General features: G+C 35.9%; 1 protein-coding gene across 1 annotated transcript in view; it reads right to left on the reverse strand.

Moving 5' to 3' along the window:
* Positions 1–20,766, reverse strand: part of ATP2B2 (ATPase plasma membrane Ca2+ transporting 2) — a 192,912-nt gene that overhangs the window by 81,510 nt on the left and 90,636 nt on the right. Inside the window, 5 exon segments of the mRNA XM_035892214.1 lie at positions 5,195–5,287; positions 6,768–6,800; positions 8,405–8,530; positions 15,423–15,548; positions 16,495–16,752. Coding sequence (XP_035748107.1) covers positions 5,195–5,287; positions 6,768–6,800; positions 8,405–8,530; positions 15,423–15,548; positions 16,495–16,752 — 636 coding nt within the window.

Genomic DNA, 20,766 nt, shown 5'->3' on the forward strand with positions numbered 1-20,766 from the left:
CATTAGAATTTATAAAACAAAAAATGAAGACAGCAGTTAAGTCCTGCTCTTCCAACTTCCTGCAATAATACAGCTGGTACCGACATGCACAATAAAGCAGCAGAAATTACGCTTCAACATATGTATTAATTTTTTCACTCTACGCTGTGAATAAATAGTAGCAAAATTAAAAGGCTAAGATGGATTTCTTACATATTTGTATTTTTAGTAATTGGGAGAGCACAAAAAACTTCCCTCTCAAAAAGAGCAAAAATGGCAGTCATAAATTTATCACTACAACATTTCACCCCATACTAACAGGCTACAGGCACTGAGCAATTTGGAAGCATAGAATTACAATAAGGGAAAGGATGCTGTGCTACATATAAATCATCTCAGTACTCAGATGGATGACTAAAGTATGCTGATGGAAACGACTTAGCATCGACTGCTTGTCTCCATTTCTAACCCTACCCTGGCTATACCATGACTTTTAAAAAGGCAGGGTCTACCTTCCAAACACTTACTTTTTGCTATGAGCTGTGAATCTATGAACCCGAACAAAACCAAGTTCATTTTTTTTGTGAAATCTGCTGTACAATTTTGCATATGGCGCATAGTGGAACTTGCTATCTGCCTAATGGCTATTTTTCTTAGAATGGTTTTTAATAAAGTTAGTGGAAGTCATAAAACATCTCTAGAGGTTCTGATTTCTGGCTAGAGAATAAAGCCTTCCTTAAGAACTGGAAAACACTGATTTAGAGCAGACAGTCTGCTCTATGTTCTGCTCTACAGTTCCTTTTTCAGAATACAGTTGAAACCTTTAGTTTGAAACTGAAGATTCTTCAACTTAAAATAAACCCCACCAAACCCAACCCCATGACTTGCATAACTGGCAATCATAAAATACACTGTTTTTCTACGTAAATCAAAGTATTTATGACATAGATTTGCTATTTAATAGGGGCATCAGAATTGTCATAATGAATTACACTAGCAATTCAGCACCCTGGCTATCTAAAAATACCAGTACACAACATGAACAATCTTTGGCAACAATATAAACATAAGTATTTAAGAAATATATTCTTAACCTCAGCAGCTACTGAACTTAGGTTATTGGGAGACAGGGGAGAAGTCATCACAGTCATCAGTTATATTCCAATTATTTAGATAGAATAACAAAGAACGGGGAATTTAGGTAACTGATAAAGAAAGGAATGCTGTGAAGTATTTATTTCCTCCTGTTCCAAATAATTTTAAGCCTGCACCTGGCTATAAATTATGAATGAAGAAAGAAATGAAGAAAGAAATTAAGATGCTAGAATCACTACTACTGAGAAATCCTTTCTCCTTGCAGTTAGTGCTAGGACCAGAAATACTATCCCATCTTTCTGACCTTTGTGCACTGTTTAGAAACATTAAAAGGATAAGGATTTATTAATATATTGTTAAAATGTTTGTATATAATTCTTCAAATATATATTTTTACATACTTTTGCCATTTTTTCCTGCTTTTCTTTTTGGAAATAGAAGGAACAATGTCTAGGCCCTGAAATCTGGAGGAATTCATCTGAGTTTATTTTTGCCACCTTTCTAAGCAAGGATGAAAATCAGAAGGTTTAGAAAAGAATGTAGAGCCTCCTAATAAGAGTTGTATTCTGCAGTTGCTTTGAAGGTTTTGAGTTTGAATATAAAATGTTTTGCATGTTGCCTTTCCCTTAGGAAAAGTTCTGCTTTTTAGAACATACCCATGGCCCCATTACTGCTGAACTTCTTACCCTCAAATCCAGTTATTTCTTCAAATCCCAAGAAAGACTCCCCTTTTCCTCCACCAGCCCTTTATGAAGAGTCAAGGAGACAGAGTAACAAAGACCCATCGCTGGCATTAGAAATTATTTGTTCATCAGAGGAACTGTTTGGAATCAACCGAAGCAGCTAATCAAGTTATGCTCTCACACGCTGTGATGGAGCAAAAAATATAAAAATATCCTGCTGATTTTCCAAAATGTTTCATCTTGCAATAGAAATGAGTTCTAGCCCTCTTATGCCAAGCCAGTTATATTCTGCAGCTCTTAAGAACAGACACACAGAGCAAATCTATGTATAGGGGGGAAAGTGACATCAAACATATGTGAAGTGAATCATCGCGAATTCTTCCATGCAGTGTGATATCAGAGCCAATGCATCAGTAAAACACAGGTTAACTACAAAAGAATAAATCTGATTCCACTGTATCAAATAGGGAGTTTTAGATCATTCTCTTATGCACTCACTAAATAACTTCAGTTACAATTCAGAAAATACTTTAAAATACATGAAAACTGCAAAGTGCTTTGCAGAAATTGAACAGTAGCGCACATATGCCAGAACTGAGAGAATTAACAGGAGATGTGAAACATTTCACCTGAGACATTTCTCTGAGTCTGGTATGGTCTTTCTATATCAGAATATAATTTTAAGTAGCAAATTCGCTGAGTACCAAATGCCAAAGAAACCCAACAACCCAACATGGAATTCCCAATTGAGGAATTGGGTAGTGCTCTACTGGACAACGATAAGCACTACTTTCTCTAAGGAAATCAAATCTGGGAAATTTGGGGTAAACAACCTGTAAACAGTGATTGCTGCTTCCTGTATTGTCTTTAAAAAAATTTACCTTTTCTAAATAGAACACTTTAAAATTAGAGGAATTTTCATTAATTACTACCTTTCTGTAAAATTTTCTGATCTGCTCGTAATGTTAACTTGTAACCTTTTAAAAAAGGAATATATTGTCCATAGTTTTAACAGAGACCATCAAACAATTATGTATTTTAATCTCAACTACTAGAAACCAGTAGAGTTCCTTATAGTTCCTTCGACACAGCAGATAATAAAACAGGCTGTGTCACAAACCTATGTGAATTTATCACTATAAGCTCACTGACTGAAAACAAAATACTTCTGTGTCAAATGTACATTGACAACTAAGATAATAACAATATTTTATTTTAAATGGTAGTAAGTTTATTTTTAAGTAACAAGCAATAGCATTTCCTGAGCTAAGTACTTATTCAAGCATATAATATTTTTTTCTTATCTGAAGGTATTTTCTACACAGAAGTATTAGACTTCCAGTAAAAATGCTTGTTTCCAGTCACATCTCAGGGAGAATTCTCAGGCATTACTGAAAAAATTCATTTCATCCAGACCGACTATGTGAACTTGGTCTCCTTGATTTAAAACTTATTTTTTTCCTTCCTTTCTCCCCTCTAAAACACATCTGCATTTTAAGAATTCTCTATCTCATCATCACTGCTGACTAGAAAAATGTACAGTATAAACGGAAATCAGACTTTGGCACTTTCCCAGACAATTTCAGAGCACTCAGATGTAGCTCTACTTGCCAAGTCTCGGATCTCCTCTAAACACAATGTCAGATAAGTTGAATTGTGACAAGTATCTCCTTTCCAGAGCTGCAGAATTAATTCAAACGCCTCACCTCAGAAGAGTTAAAAGCAAAACCATATTCAGCTGCACAAAAAATTGACTTCTACACAGTGCACTGAAAAGAACTGAGTATGTGTCTCTCAAATCCAAGATAAACAGGGACAGTAACTATTTGTGATGGGAGAGAAGATGGTGGAAAATCGTATCCTTACGTAAGATACTGCTTTAATATCCCTTGAAACTCAATTTCCATATTAAGTTCAGGCATTAAGACCAAACACAACAGGCAACTAAGACCTGCTAACAGAGAGAGCAGGTTAGCACAATTCAGGACTCATTCCTGCATCCTGCTGGGCAGTGGTTCTCATCCAGCAGAGCGCTTAAGCAGAGGCTTAACTTGGTACTTGGTGACTTGCAGGACTGAGCATAAATGTAATCGTGTAGTCTCCAGGGGGATTGAAGGAGGATACCTGGTAAGACTTTCTTGTATCCATACATTTGTTTTACACACAACAGTGTAGAATTATAGAGGATAAAGAAGGGAGAATGAAATATTAATCATTAATTTCCTGGTTCATGTTCTCTAAGGAATCTGAAATTGGGTTGTTGGAACCAGGATGATGTAGATTCCTGTCATGCAGCAAGAGGTAAGGACTGTCAATCCTAGTTTTCCAGCAAAATTAGACTACGCAGGAGTAAAATTTTAAATCTGGTTATATGTTTCTTTTAAATGATAATAAAATTATTTAAAAGTAAGCTCAAAGATTTCCTATGTCATTGCTTTAAATAAGATATTACAATAGTAAATCTTAGCACTTGTTTAGTACTTGGTATTGCTATGTCAGAAACTCCAGTTTCACGTGCATAATGCAACAGCTACTGACCTGCATGGAAAAAATTTCTATCACGAACATGGTGAAAAGCTGGATGACTTTTGCAGTATTATTGGTGCCGTACAAGAGGGAAAGGTTTCTATGGCAAATAAAGACTAATGTATCAGATTCTTAGAAAACTGCAGCCGATGCCTAGACTAATATTGACCCATTCCATTTAATACTGGAATTGGACTACTAGGAGAGATACTGAAATATCTGCATGCTAAGATGTGGGGTCAAGAATCTATACTAAGAGACAGTCAAAACTGACCATGGTAGTACTTTTTTTACTTTTTAGTAAATACAGGAAGGCTCATTAGTTGATCACTATCTAAGGGCATACACCAATATCCACAAACATAATTTTTCAGTCAGTTTCTTCCCAAGAAGATGCTTAAAGCAGAAAAAAATATTCCTAAAGCACTGTTAGTTGAAATTGAGCCAGATTCCTGACCCCAGCACTGTTTCTAGGACTATATGAATACTTATGAGAGTGCCACATCAGACGAAAAGAATGTATAATCCATTTATCATGGTGTTCTTCAGATCTGTGCTGACAAATGTGTAATGAAGAGCTTTAAAATGAAACTTCATGTAAACACAACTCAGAAGTTTTGAGACTAGCCCTACTTAACTGTTCCTTTTAATTGCAGTTTTAATTAATGGCAAATAGATCATAATTCCTACTTCTTCCTCTCCCGTGCTTAATTCTGCATGAATAAACTAAGTAAGTTGCAGCATCTTTGTGGCATCTCTTATAAGCTACTACACAGTTTATGGAGTAGGATCTCTCAGAGGGTAATCACATGCGTGTACAACATCTGTGCAGTTGATAAAAGGAAGAGAGAATCTTACATAGTCAGGAGAGAAATCTATCAAATAAAACAAGCTAGGTGTTCTTGACGTACCATTGACTAAGCTGGCATTTGCATTATCAGTGGCATTTGCACCTGCTGCACCATCTGTAGCTGAAGGAGGGTGGGAGGAGGGATGGGAAGAATCTACTGAGCAATAATGGATAAAAAAACCCAATAAATAATAATAATAATAACAACATGAACAAATGCACATGACAAAACAAAAAACATTTATGGAATACTACAGCTTTGTTTTCTCCAAAATCAATCTGTTTTAAATTAATTAACATAACTTTCAAAAGCAAAACGTCACTACAAAGGTGTTACAAAGTAAGGCAAAAACTCATACGTGGAATAATAAAATAAACAAATAAATATGAAAGACATTTAACAAAGTTAACAAAGTTGGTGAGAACTGACTGTACACAGTACTCAGTATGTTGTTTTGGTCCTTTTAGGTGTAATTTTTTTACTATAATATAATGTTATGCAAATATTAAAATGGTTGAAGTATTCCCTTGAGTTAATGAATTTATGCAATGCATGGATAGTTTAAAAATATGCAGCATATTACATAGTATATACAACATTACATATTTTGTATTTTATGTAATGTTGCATATTATGATGTATTATTGCTGATATGTCCCAGTCTAACACAGGCTCAAGCTATGTCCTGCCACAACCTAGTTAATCAGCACCTCAATCTGAGTAAAAACATTATACATTTCAATATTGTACGAGGAAATGGCAAATATAGTCTTGAGAATAATGAGTTATTTTAAATCATAGAATCATAGACATTACATAATTATCTGTTTGGTGGCAAAATGAAAAAAGTATCAGGAAAAAAAAAAATGTTCTTTTTCTTTTCAGCAGTTATCTGCACGTTGGAGAAATTGGTCAAGCAACGTTTCCTAACAGGAAGGTGAAAAACTCGAAGAAGGTTTTATTATTTTATTATGGGGTTTTATACTAGAGTTTGGAAAATTAGTCTGTGCAAATAATAGATAAAATAAGTTTTGTTTTGTTTCTGTTGGTTAATTATTCACAATAGAACACAGAAGTCCTGATCGAAACTCAGTACTTGACCCATAGTGACTGTTTCAGATTGTACTGGTTTGCTGTTCAACAAAAATGGTCATGTTTTATTTACAAATGGTAAATTGGGAGGAGAAAATAAACAGCATACAGGATTTAAAAACACACCCTGTGCGACTACATTCATGAAAATTTCAATTGCAAATTTGATTACTGTGATGATAATAACTTAAACTGTTTTGGTTACTCATGCTTATTTTTTATTCCATTTGGATACTCATACTAACCAGCACAGCATGAACTGCTAACAGCAAATCATGTATTTCAACATTTAATATACTGTAATTTACTTCTGCAGAATAATTGATTACTCAAGCTTAACATTAAGATTTGCAACACCAACAACGCATACACAGTTAAATGTTTGCCACGAACAATCCTGTTGATTTGAAATTATTCTTCAATTTAACTGGACTGATTCAAAGACAGTTATTTTAATCGTTAGTTCAACCCTGATTTGCACCAAAGCCTGCTGGCTAAAAGCCTCATCCTTTCATTTGATGCGGTACAATGCTTACTCTACCTGGAAGCTGATGTCCATCCTCCTGTTTCACACCTGTATGATGATTTTTACAAAATGTTAATGAACAATAAAAGCATACACCCACATAAGACTGAAACAAACATTTATGACTGGCAGGATTTCAGAGAATTGCAGGTTTATATATTAGGATATTATTTGGGTTTGGGCCTTGATCTGCAACTGGCTCTGCCCAGGCACTCCTCTGCACTAGCCCAAAGCCGCTAGCAACATTAGAAAAGGTGAAGGAATTTTCTTGGTGTTGTAGCTATATTCAATTAGATTCAGTGTCTGCATAAAAAGTTCTTACATGCCTGTGTAAGTATTGCTTCCAAACAGGGGTAGTGAAGTTGCTCCTCAGCTACAATACCCTTAGACACTGCCAAAACAGATGCTGCTAGGCCTCAAAAGGTCTGTGTCTGAGACTTCTCTTAATGACAGCAAGATCAAACTCTAAGATATTGTTCAAGACTAGTCTGACATGAAAGAGTTTTACTTTGGGAAGTTTCAGTCTTTCTCCTTTTAATGTTCCTAGAGCTTACCATGCCTAGCAGGTATTGTGCTTTTCTGTGTAGCAATGAAACGGTAAACATTTCATAAAGTCTTTAATCAGAGAACCACGGAGTCAAGGGCAACCACTTATTGAACATACTCGGAACTGTAGGTCATGAAAACCACTTAAATTTGGCCTTCCTATCTGCAGCTTCAAATGAAAAGGATGGAAATGAAAAAAAGGTTGAATCACACTGCCTGGCAGATACTAAGCAAAACGTTCAACAAAGCTGTAACTACTCTTTTTTATTAATAGTGAAAACCTCTAAAGAGTGGAAATGTCTAAAACCCCTCATGTTAACTGGCAATTATGTCTGAGAGATAAATATTCTTAGAACAAACTTGAAACGAAATTCTGAAAGTAGATGTGAAAAATTTACAAGACTGTATGAACAAAAACTGGAAAGGACACATATTAGATGTGTCCTTAGTGTGCAACCCATAAATTAGCAATTGCTTATGGCGTCACACTATAATAAGGTGAAAAGTCTAAAGAGACTTCTTGACTTCATTAACTGATACAGGTCTTCGAAGTTACCCTCTGTTAACATTTACAGCTAATTCCTTCTTTTTTATTATTCTTAGTTTGACATTTACTCCTTAAGAAATTAATATGCCTCTAAATTCACTGACTAACAACTAGGCTAGCAAAAAGCCATGTCTTATCTTTATTTTATTTTTGAAGCTCAAAGAAAGATGCTATTCCCATAGCCAAAGTTGGTTTTGGGTTTTTTTCCTGAAAAAAATATTACATAGATGTAAATGCGCAAGAGCAAAACCTTAGAAAATTTTAGGTGGGTATGAATTTACGTAAAGAAGACATGGCAATGGGAGTATGCCCATGTATTCCCTTGCATTTAATTACGTACTGAGAGTCTGCAATTTCACACTGGAAAAACATGTTGTTATCCAATGTATTTATTGGCTAACAGCTTTTGCTGTTTTTCTGTGTGACATGTAATGACAAAAATGTATACAATTGAGGAAGTTTTAAAAATTGTATTTATTTGGTGAGAATGGGGGACAGCTCTGGCTACACAAAGCCCAAGAGCTTTCTTCAGAGCAACCTTATATGTTAGGAAATTTACCTTTCTTATCTTTCTTTTCTTCTTCTTCTCCTCCAGCACCTAGCAGAGTGAAGATTATGCCTGTCTGAGAATTCACTCCCACAGCAGTTACAAGCATTCGTCCAGAGCCTTCCATGACGTGAGTACCTGAAAATATGCAATATAAGTTATATATAGCTAAAAAAAAGAACAACTATTAAATATTTTATGCAAGACTTTTACTACAGTAATGAGAGAGATTTGTTATGCTTTAAAAATCTAGAGGCCAATATAATTACATACCAAAAATAATCCCTATTGTTGTATATTATTCTCAGCCAAAAATGGATGCTTAATTGCAAATCTTAGGCTGCATATTCATTAACCACACACATCAGATTCCCTTTCTAAAAGGGATGTTGTCACTAACAGAGTTTACATAATCTTGGAAGATAATAGTTTAGCTTCACACAGATAATTCTTGTAACTTGGAATACTATCACATAAATGAAGTGAAAATCTGTGAGCAATTTCTCTCATCTTTCTCAGTTATAGTTGATTTACAGGCATAGAAAAAATATTTGTTAAGACAATTTCACACCTCCAAACTTGAAAAATCAATACAGAGAAAAATCTTCAAAATCTTCAAAATCTTTGTATCTTTAATATTTAATAAAATCAAGAGATTCCCAAATAGCAAGAAGAAGCTGATGTACACTTGAAAAAAAATTCAATAGGTACAGAGATTTCTATTACTCTAAAATCCATCAAAATGTACATTAAGTTTTTCTGAGAAGGATCATTAGGTGATGATATCATTATATTAAGTAAATTCCTTTTGAGAAGTATTTCAGACTTTATTGTATAGAAATTGTTTATTTACAGCTTTTATTCCTATATCGAATCCAATGTTAGATGCTTCTAAGATCACAGCCTCTTAGAAAACTTTTGCTATGAGTTGTGGAAACACAAATAGAAATTCTTAGAAATTATCAAAAGCGTTCTGATTTACAGAGGATTTGCAAAAGATCCAATTGCACACTGGCTATTTGTAAAAAAAAGTTTGACACTGAAGAACAACCTATTGTTACAACATGTATTTAAGGCCAGTTAATAAAACTTATTAAAAAATCCCCGTCATTGAAGCATAGGAACAAATGTGCCAAGGATGGTATCAAATTGTGACTAATTTGTCATTTCATGTGGTGACAAAGTCTAAATCTAAAAACTTCATTATTGAAGTAATATTTAAAATGTTCAAAGAGAGATATCCTTAGGAGGTAGTGAATTTTAAAAGATACAAAGCAGATCAGTCATGCTCCTATGAAACATAAAAACCAAATACATAATGACCAGAAACTACCGGGAGATAGATAAAGCTATTCATTGAAATAGACTTCGTATTTTACCCTTTAGCGGTAGAAAATTGTGTGATGCCTATTAAGTGTAAGTCACTGTGAGAACACAGAGAAAAAGCAATCATTTCTTAACACAAAGTTGACAACGCAAGCTAGGATTAAAAGTTTACTTGGCTTCTTTTCCTGTATTTGAAGAAGGAAGTAGTTTGGAAACTATGAAAATAGACTGTAACACACAAACTGTTAAGCCTCGAGAAAAAAAAATCATTGTATACAAAAAAGACAAACATGTATTTAGACCTCCAAGTGAACTATGGATGGACACATGGTTAACTAGAACCTGCTCACAACGTATTCTATTATTTAGCAATTGTTTTTAATCCTAGGTGCTATAGTTTTAAATAAATTATATTTTAAGACTGTCATTATTCCAGACTTGCAGCTGTGGGACATCAGAACAATGAGACCAGAAGGAATCAGAACATAGTCCGGTAATTGCATTTTCCTTTTGGAGGGACATGGGGGTGTGGAGAGAGAAAGCATTTTTACTCTTCTTTTGAAGCTATTTGATGGTTTAAGAGCCTTTAGATCAACTAAACGGTTTGACCATTGTGATAATAAACCGATTATACTGCTTACAATACTCGCTTTAATCTTTGCCTTGTTGCTGCAGTACTTGTGACAAACTACTATTCTTTTCTGGGCTTTAATCTATTGATCCTCACCTCACTTCAAAGGTTACATTGTACTGCTCTACAATTATCAAGTTTGCCATAAATGTAAGGTTCTTTCATTCATCCTGTAACAGCATGGATTAGGTAGAGTCATTAACCGACCTGTCCTAAACAATTCTGTGGCTAACAAGGTAAAAATTCTGGTATGCTTATTCTCAACTATCTTGCCCCTATCACTTACCCACTTCCACCATTAATTACCGCTTAATATTTTAAAACTAAAGTTAAGTCGTTCACTGATGCCTGCAGTTCTGAAATGTAACACAGCAGGGCATGGGTGAAGCCATCATAAAAAATAAGACATTTTCAAACAAGCTTTCTTCAGACTCCTGCAAAATGGCTTTTAACCAATAAAGCTGAAGAAAAGGAAAGATATATGTACCTGTGTCTTTAAATAGATCAATATTTTATATATAGGTGCATACACACTTGCAACCCATTTCTTAAACAAATTCACTTTATTACTACTGCTCATTCAGTTGCTGTCATAGAACATGATAAGCAACGCAACTATCTATTTAAAATCAAAATATCTTTAAATAACCAAAACCTCTCATGTTCTTAAAAGGAAAACAGAAACACAGAACAGAGGGAACATCTGCCTACACTAAATCTAATTGCGAGCATAAATATCTCATCAGAACACTAAGAAAATTTCAGCAGAAATAAGCCAAATAAAAACAAAAATGCAATAATTATCAGAGATATATTAGAAAAAAAAAAAACCCAAACAACCAGCAGACCTTCTTGGTGCATTGAGAACTGTTCCAATGGCTTTTTGAGATAAAATTTGATTGCTTAAAAAGTAATTTCCTTTCTTTCACACAATAAGGTAAAACATTGCAAACACACAATTTAAGACCGCCACCCAAACGACAAAAAAACCAGTTAAATTCAAGCCTAAAGGAACAGAAAAGATCTTTACAAACCAGAATAGCTTTAGTTATACTAGTTCAGACAAAACAGAAAATGTCTGAAACTTAACTCAGAAATTTAGAACCTCCTTTAAGATGTAACACCACTTAAAATTTATTTTAATTATGAACTTGCTTTTAGTGTTCCTATGCTTTGTTTTCAAGGATTGTCTTCTGTATTGGACTACAAAGGTGGGTAGAAATATCCTCCCAGAAATGGCATGTAGAACTACATTTCAAACCCACCTTTACTAAGAAAATATGCACCCACCAGATTTTAAACTTACCTCCACACATCTGGAAAGGGCAAAAATATGTTAACTGGAAATGCCTTTCTGAAACTTTTCTTAATGTTAGTCTTGAAAAGCATAATTCAAAACCATTAAGGTGCATGAAAGCATGGTTTAGAGCAGGTACTAATTTATCATCAGATTATGTTCCACTAGTACCCCTGGAAAAATTCTTCAGCATCTAAGCTAAAGCAAAGACCTGAAGCTCCTTCCTAACTCTCCACCTAACTCTGGCAATTTCACTGTTTAAACGCTATTATAATTATATTAGGTTGAATAAAGAAATGGGCTCTATGACTTCAGTCAGCTATTATTACATAAATGGAATTCTGGAATGAACGCATGTTTTCCACTTAATCTGTACACCAAGTATGTATTCCAACTTCACATTGAACAATTTTACTGACTTCTTTCCCTCTCAAGACTATTTTTTCAATATTAGCAAAATACATTTTTTCATATGCTGAGTATTTAATTTGAAGTTGATAAATGGTGAGTATTCCAAGATAGGAAAGGAGTAAATCTAGTTTTGTAAGAAAAGAGGTAAACAGATTAGACAGATAAGGAACCTATTACAGCATATACTTTTTCAGACAAAAATGGAACTAAAAATGACAGTGCTCAGAAATCCCGAAATCTAATAACAGCAGTAGTGAAATACCTTGGAAATATGGCTGAAAAATAAGAAAAGAAAACCAGAGCATGCCAGTTTGGGGGGTTTATACTCTTACGCTACTTCTAGCAAACTTGTGGTGAACAAAAATTCTCTGTGTATCTGCATATCTAAACAATAATTTAAGTCGCTGCAATTATTAAGAGGTAACTGAAGTTAATAATAAAATGAACCAATCATCAGACTACCCTCTATGAACAAATAAGAGTTTTCCAGAAAAAACTGTGTGTAATTTTAACATATCCAAAAATTTCAGAACATTTCAAGTTAGCTGCTCTCTTCTGAAAATTTCTGCTGTGCTAGAAGCCTAGCTTGGAATATCTTCTGGCAGGGAATTAAGACAGAATCAGAACTACTTTTCTCCAGGCAATAACTGACTCGATTCCTTAATCAAGCTTCCTTTTTATTTCCAAAACCTAACAAAACACCATAACCAAGAGATTTCTTTTATTCATTTGTTCTTGAATAAGCTCAGTTTTCTTTGTTTCAAATACTTGTCGTGCATCGATAGAAAGACACATTTATAAAAAGTTAGGTTAGGGTAAGGTGATGTTCTGTCAGTACACTAGTTGAGAGTTACTAGTATGTAACTCTTTCATACCTTAATTGAATTAATCTAAATGCCTAGTTTTAAACAGTAAGCCTCATAATGTAATTTTTACAATGTTAACTATTATGACGTGGTACCCCAAAATACTTCACTGTGCGCAATACTAAGGGCCAGACTCATTCGAAACTTCTGAATTTAGAAATCAGGGATTTCTCTGAACTTTGAACTATACAAAACTTAAAGGGCACATCAGCTTCAACCAAGACAGCTGAGCAGCAGTCAGACCCCAGCTGACTTCATCTGTTGGTTGATACATGCCCATGGTCACTGCAAAGAGATTTAACGTCACCACAGTCTTCTTTAAGCTGATGACTGTTGATGCAATGGCTTATGCTATGCTACACATGAAAATCTCTGTTAGGAAGAGAAGGAAAATGTTCCTCTGTTAAGAAGGAAAATGTTTTAGACAGAATTATAGTGGGACGATAGAAGAGAAGCTGCTGCTTTTGGTTTCAGGTATATTGGTCTGTATTTCCATTTCTGACTTCCTAGGTGGTACCGAATGTTCTATATACAGAAGGAAATGAACCATCTGGTTTAGTCAGCATTTGTACTCTTAGAATTGCTTCTCAAGTACAGCAAATGACTATCTGGATGATTAAACAGGACATTAAGCACAGAAACTCATTTGTTTAATCAGTGAAACTGACTGAATATTAAAAATGTTTCAGGTGCCAACGGCGCAAATAATACTTCCTGATTCAGGGTGTTTATCTTTCACCAAACTTAGACTCACAAGACAAACTGTGGCTGCAATTCAGATGTTACCTTTTTTCAGTTATTCCTCTGTCAAACCTGGCGTGTTTTCATTTCCAACAGATGATTAAGGGACAACAGTGGCAAGCAATATCCTCACATTATTTGTCTAAAATAATTTGCCTACCTGGAGATAACTTACTGATGTATTCAGGAGGAAAGATAAGAGCAAAATTTAAGGTCTGTTGACTGTTTTTGCAGGGAGTTGGTTTGGGATTTTTTTTTTCTTTAAACAAGTTTTATATAAATATAGGTCTAGGCTAACATCCAAGGGGAACTCAGTTTTTACACCAGGTCAAATGCACCTTGAAAGACATGGTGGCTTCCAAGTTTTTGGACTACTAACAATTTCCAATGGGTACATCAGCTCCCCCATTATTGGCATTAAACCTTGCACTGTATCTATGGAAGAAGGTATTTTTTTTGCATGATAGAATCTCAAATCATCAACTCTGCTCCTGAGCAAATAGAGTTCAGGGATCTTCTAACACGGCATGAGCAAAAACTCATTACTGTAAGTATGGAACAAAGGGATGTGCAGTGCTTGTTAAAATACCAGATTAATTCTTCACCTTCTTTGTAATCACAATAGAGATTACATACTAATAGAGAAAAATAAAGAGCATAAACTTTATTTGACTCTGCAATAAAAGCAAAAAGAGAAATTTCTCCTTATAGCGAAGAAATTTCAGTTTTGGGAAGACAAAAACATCTTTTGTCCTAAACTGACCACTTTCCCTCTCTCATCCCACCATGCCTGTCAGGGCAATACCTTCATGTTTTCTCACAGCCACCACTGAAATCTACAGGCATTCAAAAAGACCTAATTCAATTTAGGAATATGGGAGAGACAATGAATCAACAGAAACTTCAGAAAAACTCTGGAATCCAATAACAGGATATTTTAATTTATAGAAATCTATGGTATTTCATGATAGAAGTTTCTATAAGAAAATATTAAAACTATCTCTTTAAAATGAACATTTTACGCCAGTTACGAAGTTATATTTACAATACAGTACAGATAACAGCTAAGAAAAAGATGGAAAAAAATGCACAAATATTTCAGGGACAATATTGGATTACAAATTTTGTTAGGAACAGCAACAGTAAACTACCCTTCCTCAAAATATCACTGCAGTCCTCCCTGTTTACACACTGGAAAGCATCTCCAAGAGAATTCTTAATCTACAGTGAAGTTAAGCCTAAGTATCTGCACCACTAGGATAAATAAAATTCTTGTAAATCTAGCAAAAATAACAGTCAGTAGTTTCATACACTGCTCACACAAGTCAGAACACTTCCTTAAGTTACCTTACAGCATAGCAAGGAGCCAGAGTGACACCAAGAAGTTAACAATGGCGCTGTCCCCACTACGCAGCTTTTCTGTATGTGTGCTGCCTGCAAATGCTGAGCTCTCAACTGTATTTTCTTTGCACAAACGCAGCCTTCAGAATTTGCAGCTACTCCACTAACCTTTATTAGCCTCTACTGAACACGTGCAAACTCATTTTTCCGACATTTGTAACTTGGAAAAACTTGGGGGGTTACAAAGCAAAAAGACAATAGCATGTCTTTTGAATGACAAACAGACAAGGCCAGTGTCTGTGTTCAAAAGATCAGATGTATCTATCTTACCAAAACCTGATGGCACGGAAAACCAAAATAAAACATGAACAAAGCACTGCATAATAGATAACTCGGCAAAAATTCAGGCAGACTTACCTGACAGTAGCATTGGGTCTTTGTCAACAGATTTGCGGACTTGGTCTGACTCTCCAGTTAAAGAGCTTTCATCGATTTTAAGATCATTTCCTTGAATAAATATCCCATCGGCAGGTAGAAGATCACCTTTCAGTAAGAACATGGTAATGAAAAACCACAGTGGTTTAGTAGGATTGTTTTTATAATTACATAATGATTTTTATTATAAAATCACAATTAACAACAATTGCATTAAAATCTAAACTGAAAGCAAAACTGAAAGAACTACTACTGTATAGGTCCATGTTAGCTGTATTATTACAATCTTATAGGGAAGGTCCTTTGCATTGCAAATATTTTTTGCCTAATGCTATTGCAGAATCAGAATGCATCACATTTAACATACAATGAACATAATAATCACTGTCAGACTTCATAGGAATTAACAATGGCTAACAAACAGGCAAGCTGCCCTTTCCCCTTCACCTCTCAGGAAGCCCTTAGCTAAGTCCAGAAGAAGCTTGCTGGTTGATAGAACAGGCATTTTGCTGGAATTTGCCAGCTCACTCAGACACAGAGTACACAGAGTTCCTGCAAAGGTCTCCCTGTTCACTGGAACACAGGGCTTTCCCTGTGGTATATAAGGCATCCACCTACTAGAAGCATCTGATCTGGGGGGACTTACAGGATCCATAGCTCTGGAGCAGCCTACCGCGTGGGGTGAGCACAGAGGCACAATTCCCTTTCACAGAGCATATAAAAATACTTCCTCTTATTCCTAGCTGGACAGAAACAAAAAATCCCAAATAGTTTAATCCTCCATGAAAGAGAATTAATTCTGTATGAACATTTCTTGTCCTTGGCAGTGAAAGGAAGTGAAGGTTACAAAATTACCTAATGCAATTTTATAGCAAGTATCTTAGGTTTTCCTTTAGCCCTAACAGCCAAATTATTATGTTACCATGGACAATGATGACACCACATAATTCTCTGTCTTTCAAATCACTTCCAGTGAAGTGAGTCTATTCTTCTAGAAAGGGAAAGGAGAATAAATAAAGTTCAGAAAAGTAGACATCTAGTTGACAGGACTTACCATATTTCACCTGTGCAATGTCACCAACTACTATCTCTGCCACTGGGATTTGGATAACCTGTCCGCCTCGGACAACAGTAAATTTCTGTTCCTGCTCAATACGACTTTGAAGCCCACGGAACTGCTTCTCCTTGCTCCAGTCATTGAAGGCAGTGACAAGTACAACACAGATAACAGAGAGTAGGATGGCAGCACCTTCAATCCAGCCAGCTTCAGCCTCACCCTCATCTTCAGCGCCTCCTGTTGCAGTACCACATCCTGCAAAGACCACATTAAGAATCTTTCAGCAAATGAAGATCAGGTTTATCATTTTATCACATGAAGAAAAATTTGCTGTGCAATGACAAAAAGGTTAAGGAACAGAACTGCTTTTCAAAGTACTGTCTGCTAAATGAAAAATGGCAGAATAGAGAAAAAAGTAGAAATAAAGATGTCTGGGGAAAAGAGAAAGAAAACAACTCAACAGAAATTTTAGATCCTTCAATTTTTCTACTGAACAAGCTATGCTAGGTAAACCCAAATGAAACAAACGGGAAAAGGTGGCACCAATTCTGTTATCTGATAGAAGGGTTGATAGCTTCACCTGAGCCATCACGCATATCCAGAAACAAGGAGGACTTACTAAGAGTGGCAAGAAGAACTAAAACAATGAGTAACATCAATCAGTTGAAAGCAATGACATAAAATTAGCCTAATACTAATCAATCATTCTTCCTTACAGAGCAATATAGTGGTATGCTTATAGAACTGTAAGTATATTTTTTTGTCACAAATAAAACTATAAAAATCATGTATTACTTCTGAAGTGTTAATTCTTTATTGTTTTATACAAAGCTGTGAACTATTTATTTCAAAGTCATACAAGATTAAAGTTTAAATAAATTTCCCAGGCAGTATTCACAAAATAAAACTAATATAGCACTCCTCCTTAATCAAATAAGGCCTAAAAAAGGATGGATTATAACCATGGACAGCAGAGCACGCATACTAGAATCACACAATTCAAAGATATCCCAACTGACAGGAGAGAAAAAAACAACTCAGACTGAACAATAGAGCCTCCTCTTCCCTTCTGACCAAGGAAGAAAAGAAATCTTTTAATTTTTCATGAAGACCTGAACCAGGTAGGCATTTGACATCACTTTTCCATCTTACCCAGGTACCAGGGAGTTCAGCAACTTAGCAACTGTGCTGCTGCCATCTATGACTAAAGTTTAATTTTGGTATATTCGTCACCTGTCACTAGAGGGAATTAACAAGCAATTTGATTTCTATTTTTAAGTTACAAAGATTTCCCTGTAATATAAGCATCATAATTCATTAACCAGCTGAGTAATTACTCTTGCATCTGAACAGTAACAAAATTACCAGAAGTCAAAGGAAGAAAGATGAGACTGAACCTCCAGTAAGTGAACAGAAGAAAATTAAAATAAATGGAGTTTATGCCAGTGTTCTCAGTAGTTTAAATTTGGACTTAAACTAACTGGAAGGCAAGCCACACTCCCAACAGCAGGGGCCTTCCTGGCAGGGGTGGCCTTAGACTACTGACCCACATGAACCTTTACCTGCAGTACAAGAACCTTGCTAAAGAACCCATTTTTACAGCACCCAAGAAAGAAATTAAGTAACCTTTCGTAAATTCAGTACCTTAAGCTACTTAAACGCACTTGCAAATACAACTTACAAACCACATCTTCCATTTCTTCCTTCAGCTGAACTTCACTTTTCGGAAGGACTAATGAACTTTGCTCTGTTTAACCTTAATCATCTTCATTGGTCTATGTTAGATTTTTAGATTCCATTTCCAAATCAGTGGATTCACTGTTGCCTTGTTTGGATTAAGTACCTTCCTAATACTACAAGTCATTCTAGTTTGGCAAATACAAGACAAAAATTCACTATTCATTTTTCTTTAGATATGATTTAGAATTAAGTATCGTGTATATGCTATTCTTTTTAAGACAGCATACCTCCTCTCCTATTTCTCACAAAAGAACCCTGGCCTGATCTAGCCACAGTCAAAGACTGATTTTATTTCCTTTTTCGATGGTTGAACTTTAGCTTAGCTCATACAAAAGTACAAACAGGCGGTGTGTCCTACAGTGATCCCTTGGTGAAGGTTAACTGACACAGTGACATGCAGATTGCCCCATGCAGGGGCAGCTCAGCCCCTCAGCGGTTTTAGGCGTCTCTGCTGGGGTGATATTTATTTGTGTTATTCTGTAGCATGCCTTCTTATGCTTTCACTGAAAATCTTTGATTTCTGCATATGGATTACTGATAATTTATACTGTGGTATTTCATAAAAAGTCAAGAATTAACATTATATAATACTTAAACGTATGGGTTTTTTTAATTTGAGCTATATCAGCATACCCCCCAAAATCAGCCATTTGAAAGACAAAAGTGGCACTTTGTCCTTCATTATAAGGATCCCATCATGGCTCTGGACATGTGTAAGCTTTACAGTAATATTAGATGAGTAGAATATTCTCTCTCTACAGCAGAAAGCTACCAGTTTTGAGAAAGTCGTTGCTATTAGTCCAGAGAACCAACAGGTCTGCTCACTGCCTCCGAGATGTGTTGGAGAACCAAAACGACCACTAGCCAGTGCACTTGAAGCCAGTGCTAACACACTGTACTTTACAAGGCTTGGAGAGTAATACCTCTGTATCCCTTCAGGAAAAATAACCTAACTTCTTAATTCAATAACAGGTAAAAAAATATAAAAAAAGTCATTGACTTGAGTATTGAAATTAATTTTGTGTGTATGTGTTGCCAGAACTGATCTCCATGTTAATATAAACAATGCCATTCTTAGTGTGTTCATATAATCAGAAAAAATAGTCAAACATAGCATGTAAATAACACAAAATGTTATCATTAAGATGAGAGGAAATCTGTTTACCTGTTTCATAGATTATGTACAAGCAAAGAACATAATTCACTCTTCATATTACAGCTGAAAACATGTTTGTAAGAATGAAAGAAAATCTGGAGAAAACAGACTGAACTTAGAGCAAGTTCTTGGAAAGCGTCCCTACATTTGACAAGCTTCTGCACAGAATAACAATTCATTATTTTAACTTCTACAATCCTGAGAAAATTCTCCATAACCCAATGGAAACAAAAATGTTCAAATGCGTTTCATTTATTTCCTGTTCGTTCAATCAGACAATGCTAAATTCAAATCGAGGAAAGGTATTTGAAGGGGAGGAAAGAATTCTTGGAGTGAGAGCCAGTAGAGAAATTAATTGACAGACATAGTCAAAGCCAGAAGTTAAGTCTTTCAGATGGATGGAAGAAACAGTGAGTGGCTTTATGGATTTTAGAATCCTTATTGGTTTGAGATGCAGTCTGGCTTCTATAAAACTACAAGCATTGCTTCTTAGGATGATCCATCGGTTCAGGTTATCTGACACACTAAGAGGTAAATTTACCCACAGAGGTGGACAGGTAGCATGAAGCAGACAGCTCACATTGGTTCTATTTGGAATAGAATAGAACAGTTTAGGTTGGAAAAGACTTTTAAGGTCATCAAGTCTAACCGTTAACCTAACCCTGCCATCCCACTACTAAACCATGTCCCCAAGAACCATGTCTACCCGTCTTTTAAATACCTCCATGGATGGGGACTCAACCACTTCCCTGGGCAGCCAGTTCCAGTGCTGGACAACGCTTTCATTGAAAAAATTTTTCCTAATGTCCAAACTAAACCTGCCCTGGTGCAACTTCAGACCATTTCTCCTCATCCTACCGTCCGTTACTAGGGAGAAGAGACTAAGACTCACCTCACTACAACCTCCCTTCAGGTAGATGTAGAGGGTGATAAGGTCTCCCTTCAGCCTCCTCTTCTCCAGACTAAATAACCCCAGTTCCCTCAGCTATTCCTCATAAGACTTGTGCTCCAGACCCCTCACCAGCTTTGTGGCTCTCCTCTGGACATGTTCCAGCAACACAACGTCTTTCTTGTAGTGAGGGGCCCAAAACTGAACACAGTATTCAAGGTGCGGCCTCACCAGCACCGAGTACAGGGGCACAATCACTTCCCTACTCCTGCTGGCCACACTGTTCCTGATACAAGCCAGGATGCCATTGGTCTTCTTGGCCACCTGGGCACACTGCTGGCTCATATTCAGCCGGCTGTCAACCAGTACCCCCAGGTCTTTCTCTGCCAGGCACCTTTCCAGCCACTCTTCCCCGAGGCTGTAATGTTGCATGGGGTTGTTGCGACCCAGTGCAGGACCCAGCACTTGGCCTTGTTGAAGCTCA

This window comes from Egretta garzetta, unplaced genomic scaffold (assembly GCF_000687185.1).
Source record: "Egretta garzetta isolate BGI_Z169 unplaced genomic scaffold, ASM68718v1 scaffold553, whole genome shotgun sequence".
In the NCBI taxonomy this organism is placed as follows: Eukaryota; Metazoa; Chordata; class Aves; order Pelecaniformes; family Ardeidae; genus Egretta; species Egretta garzetta.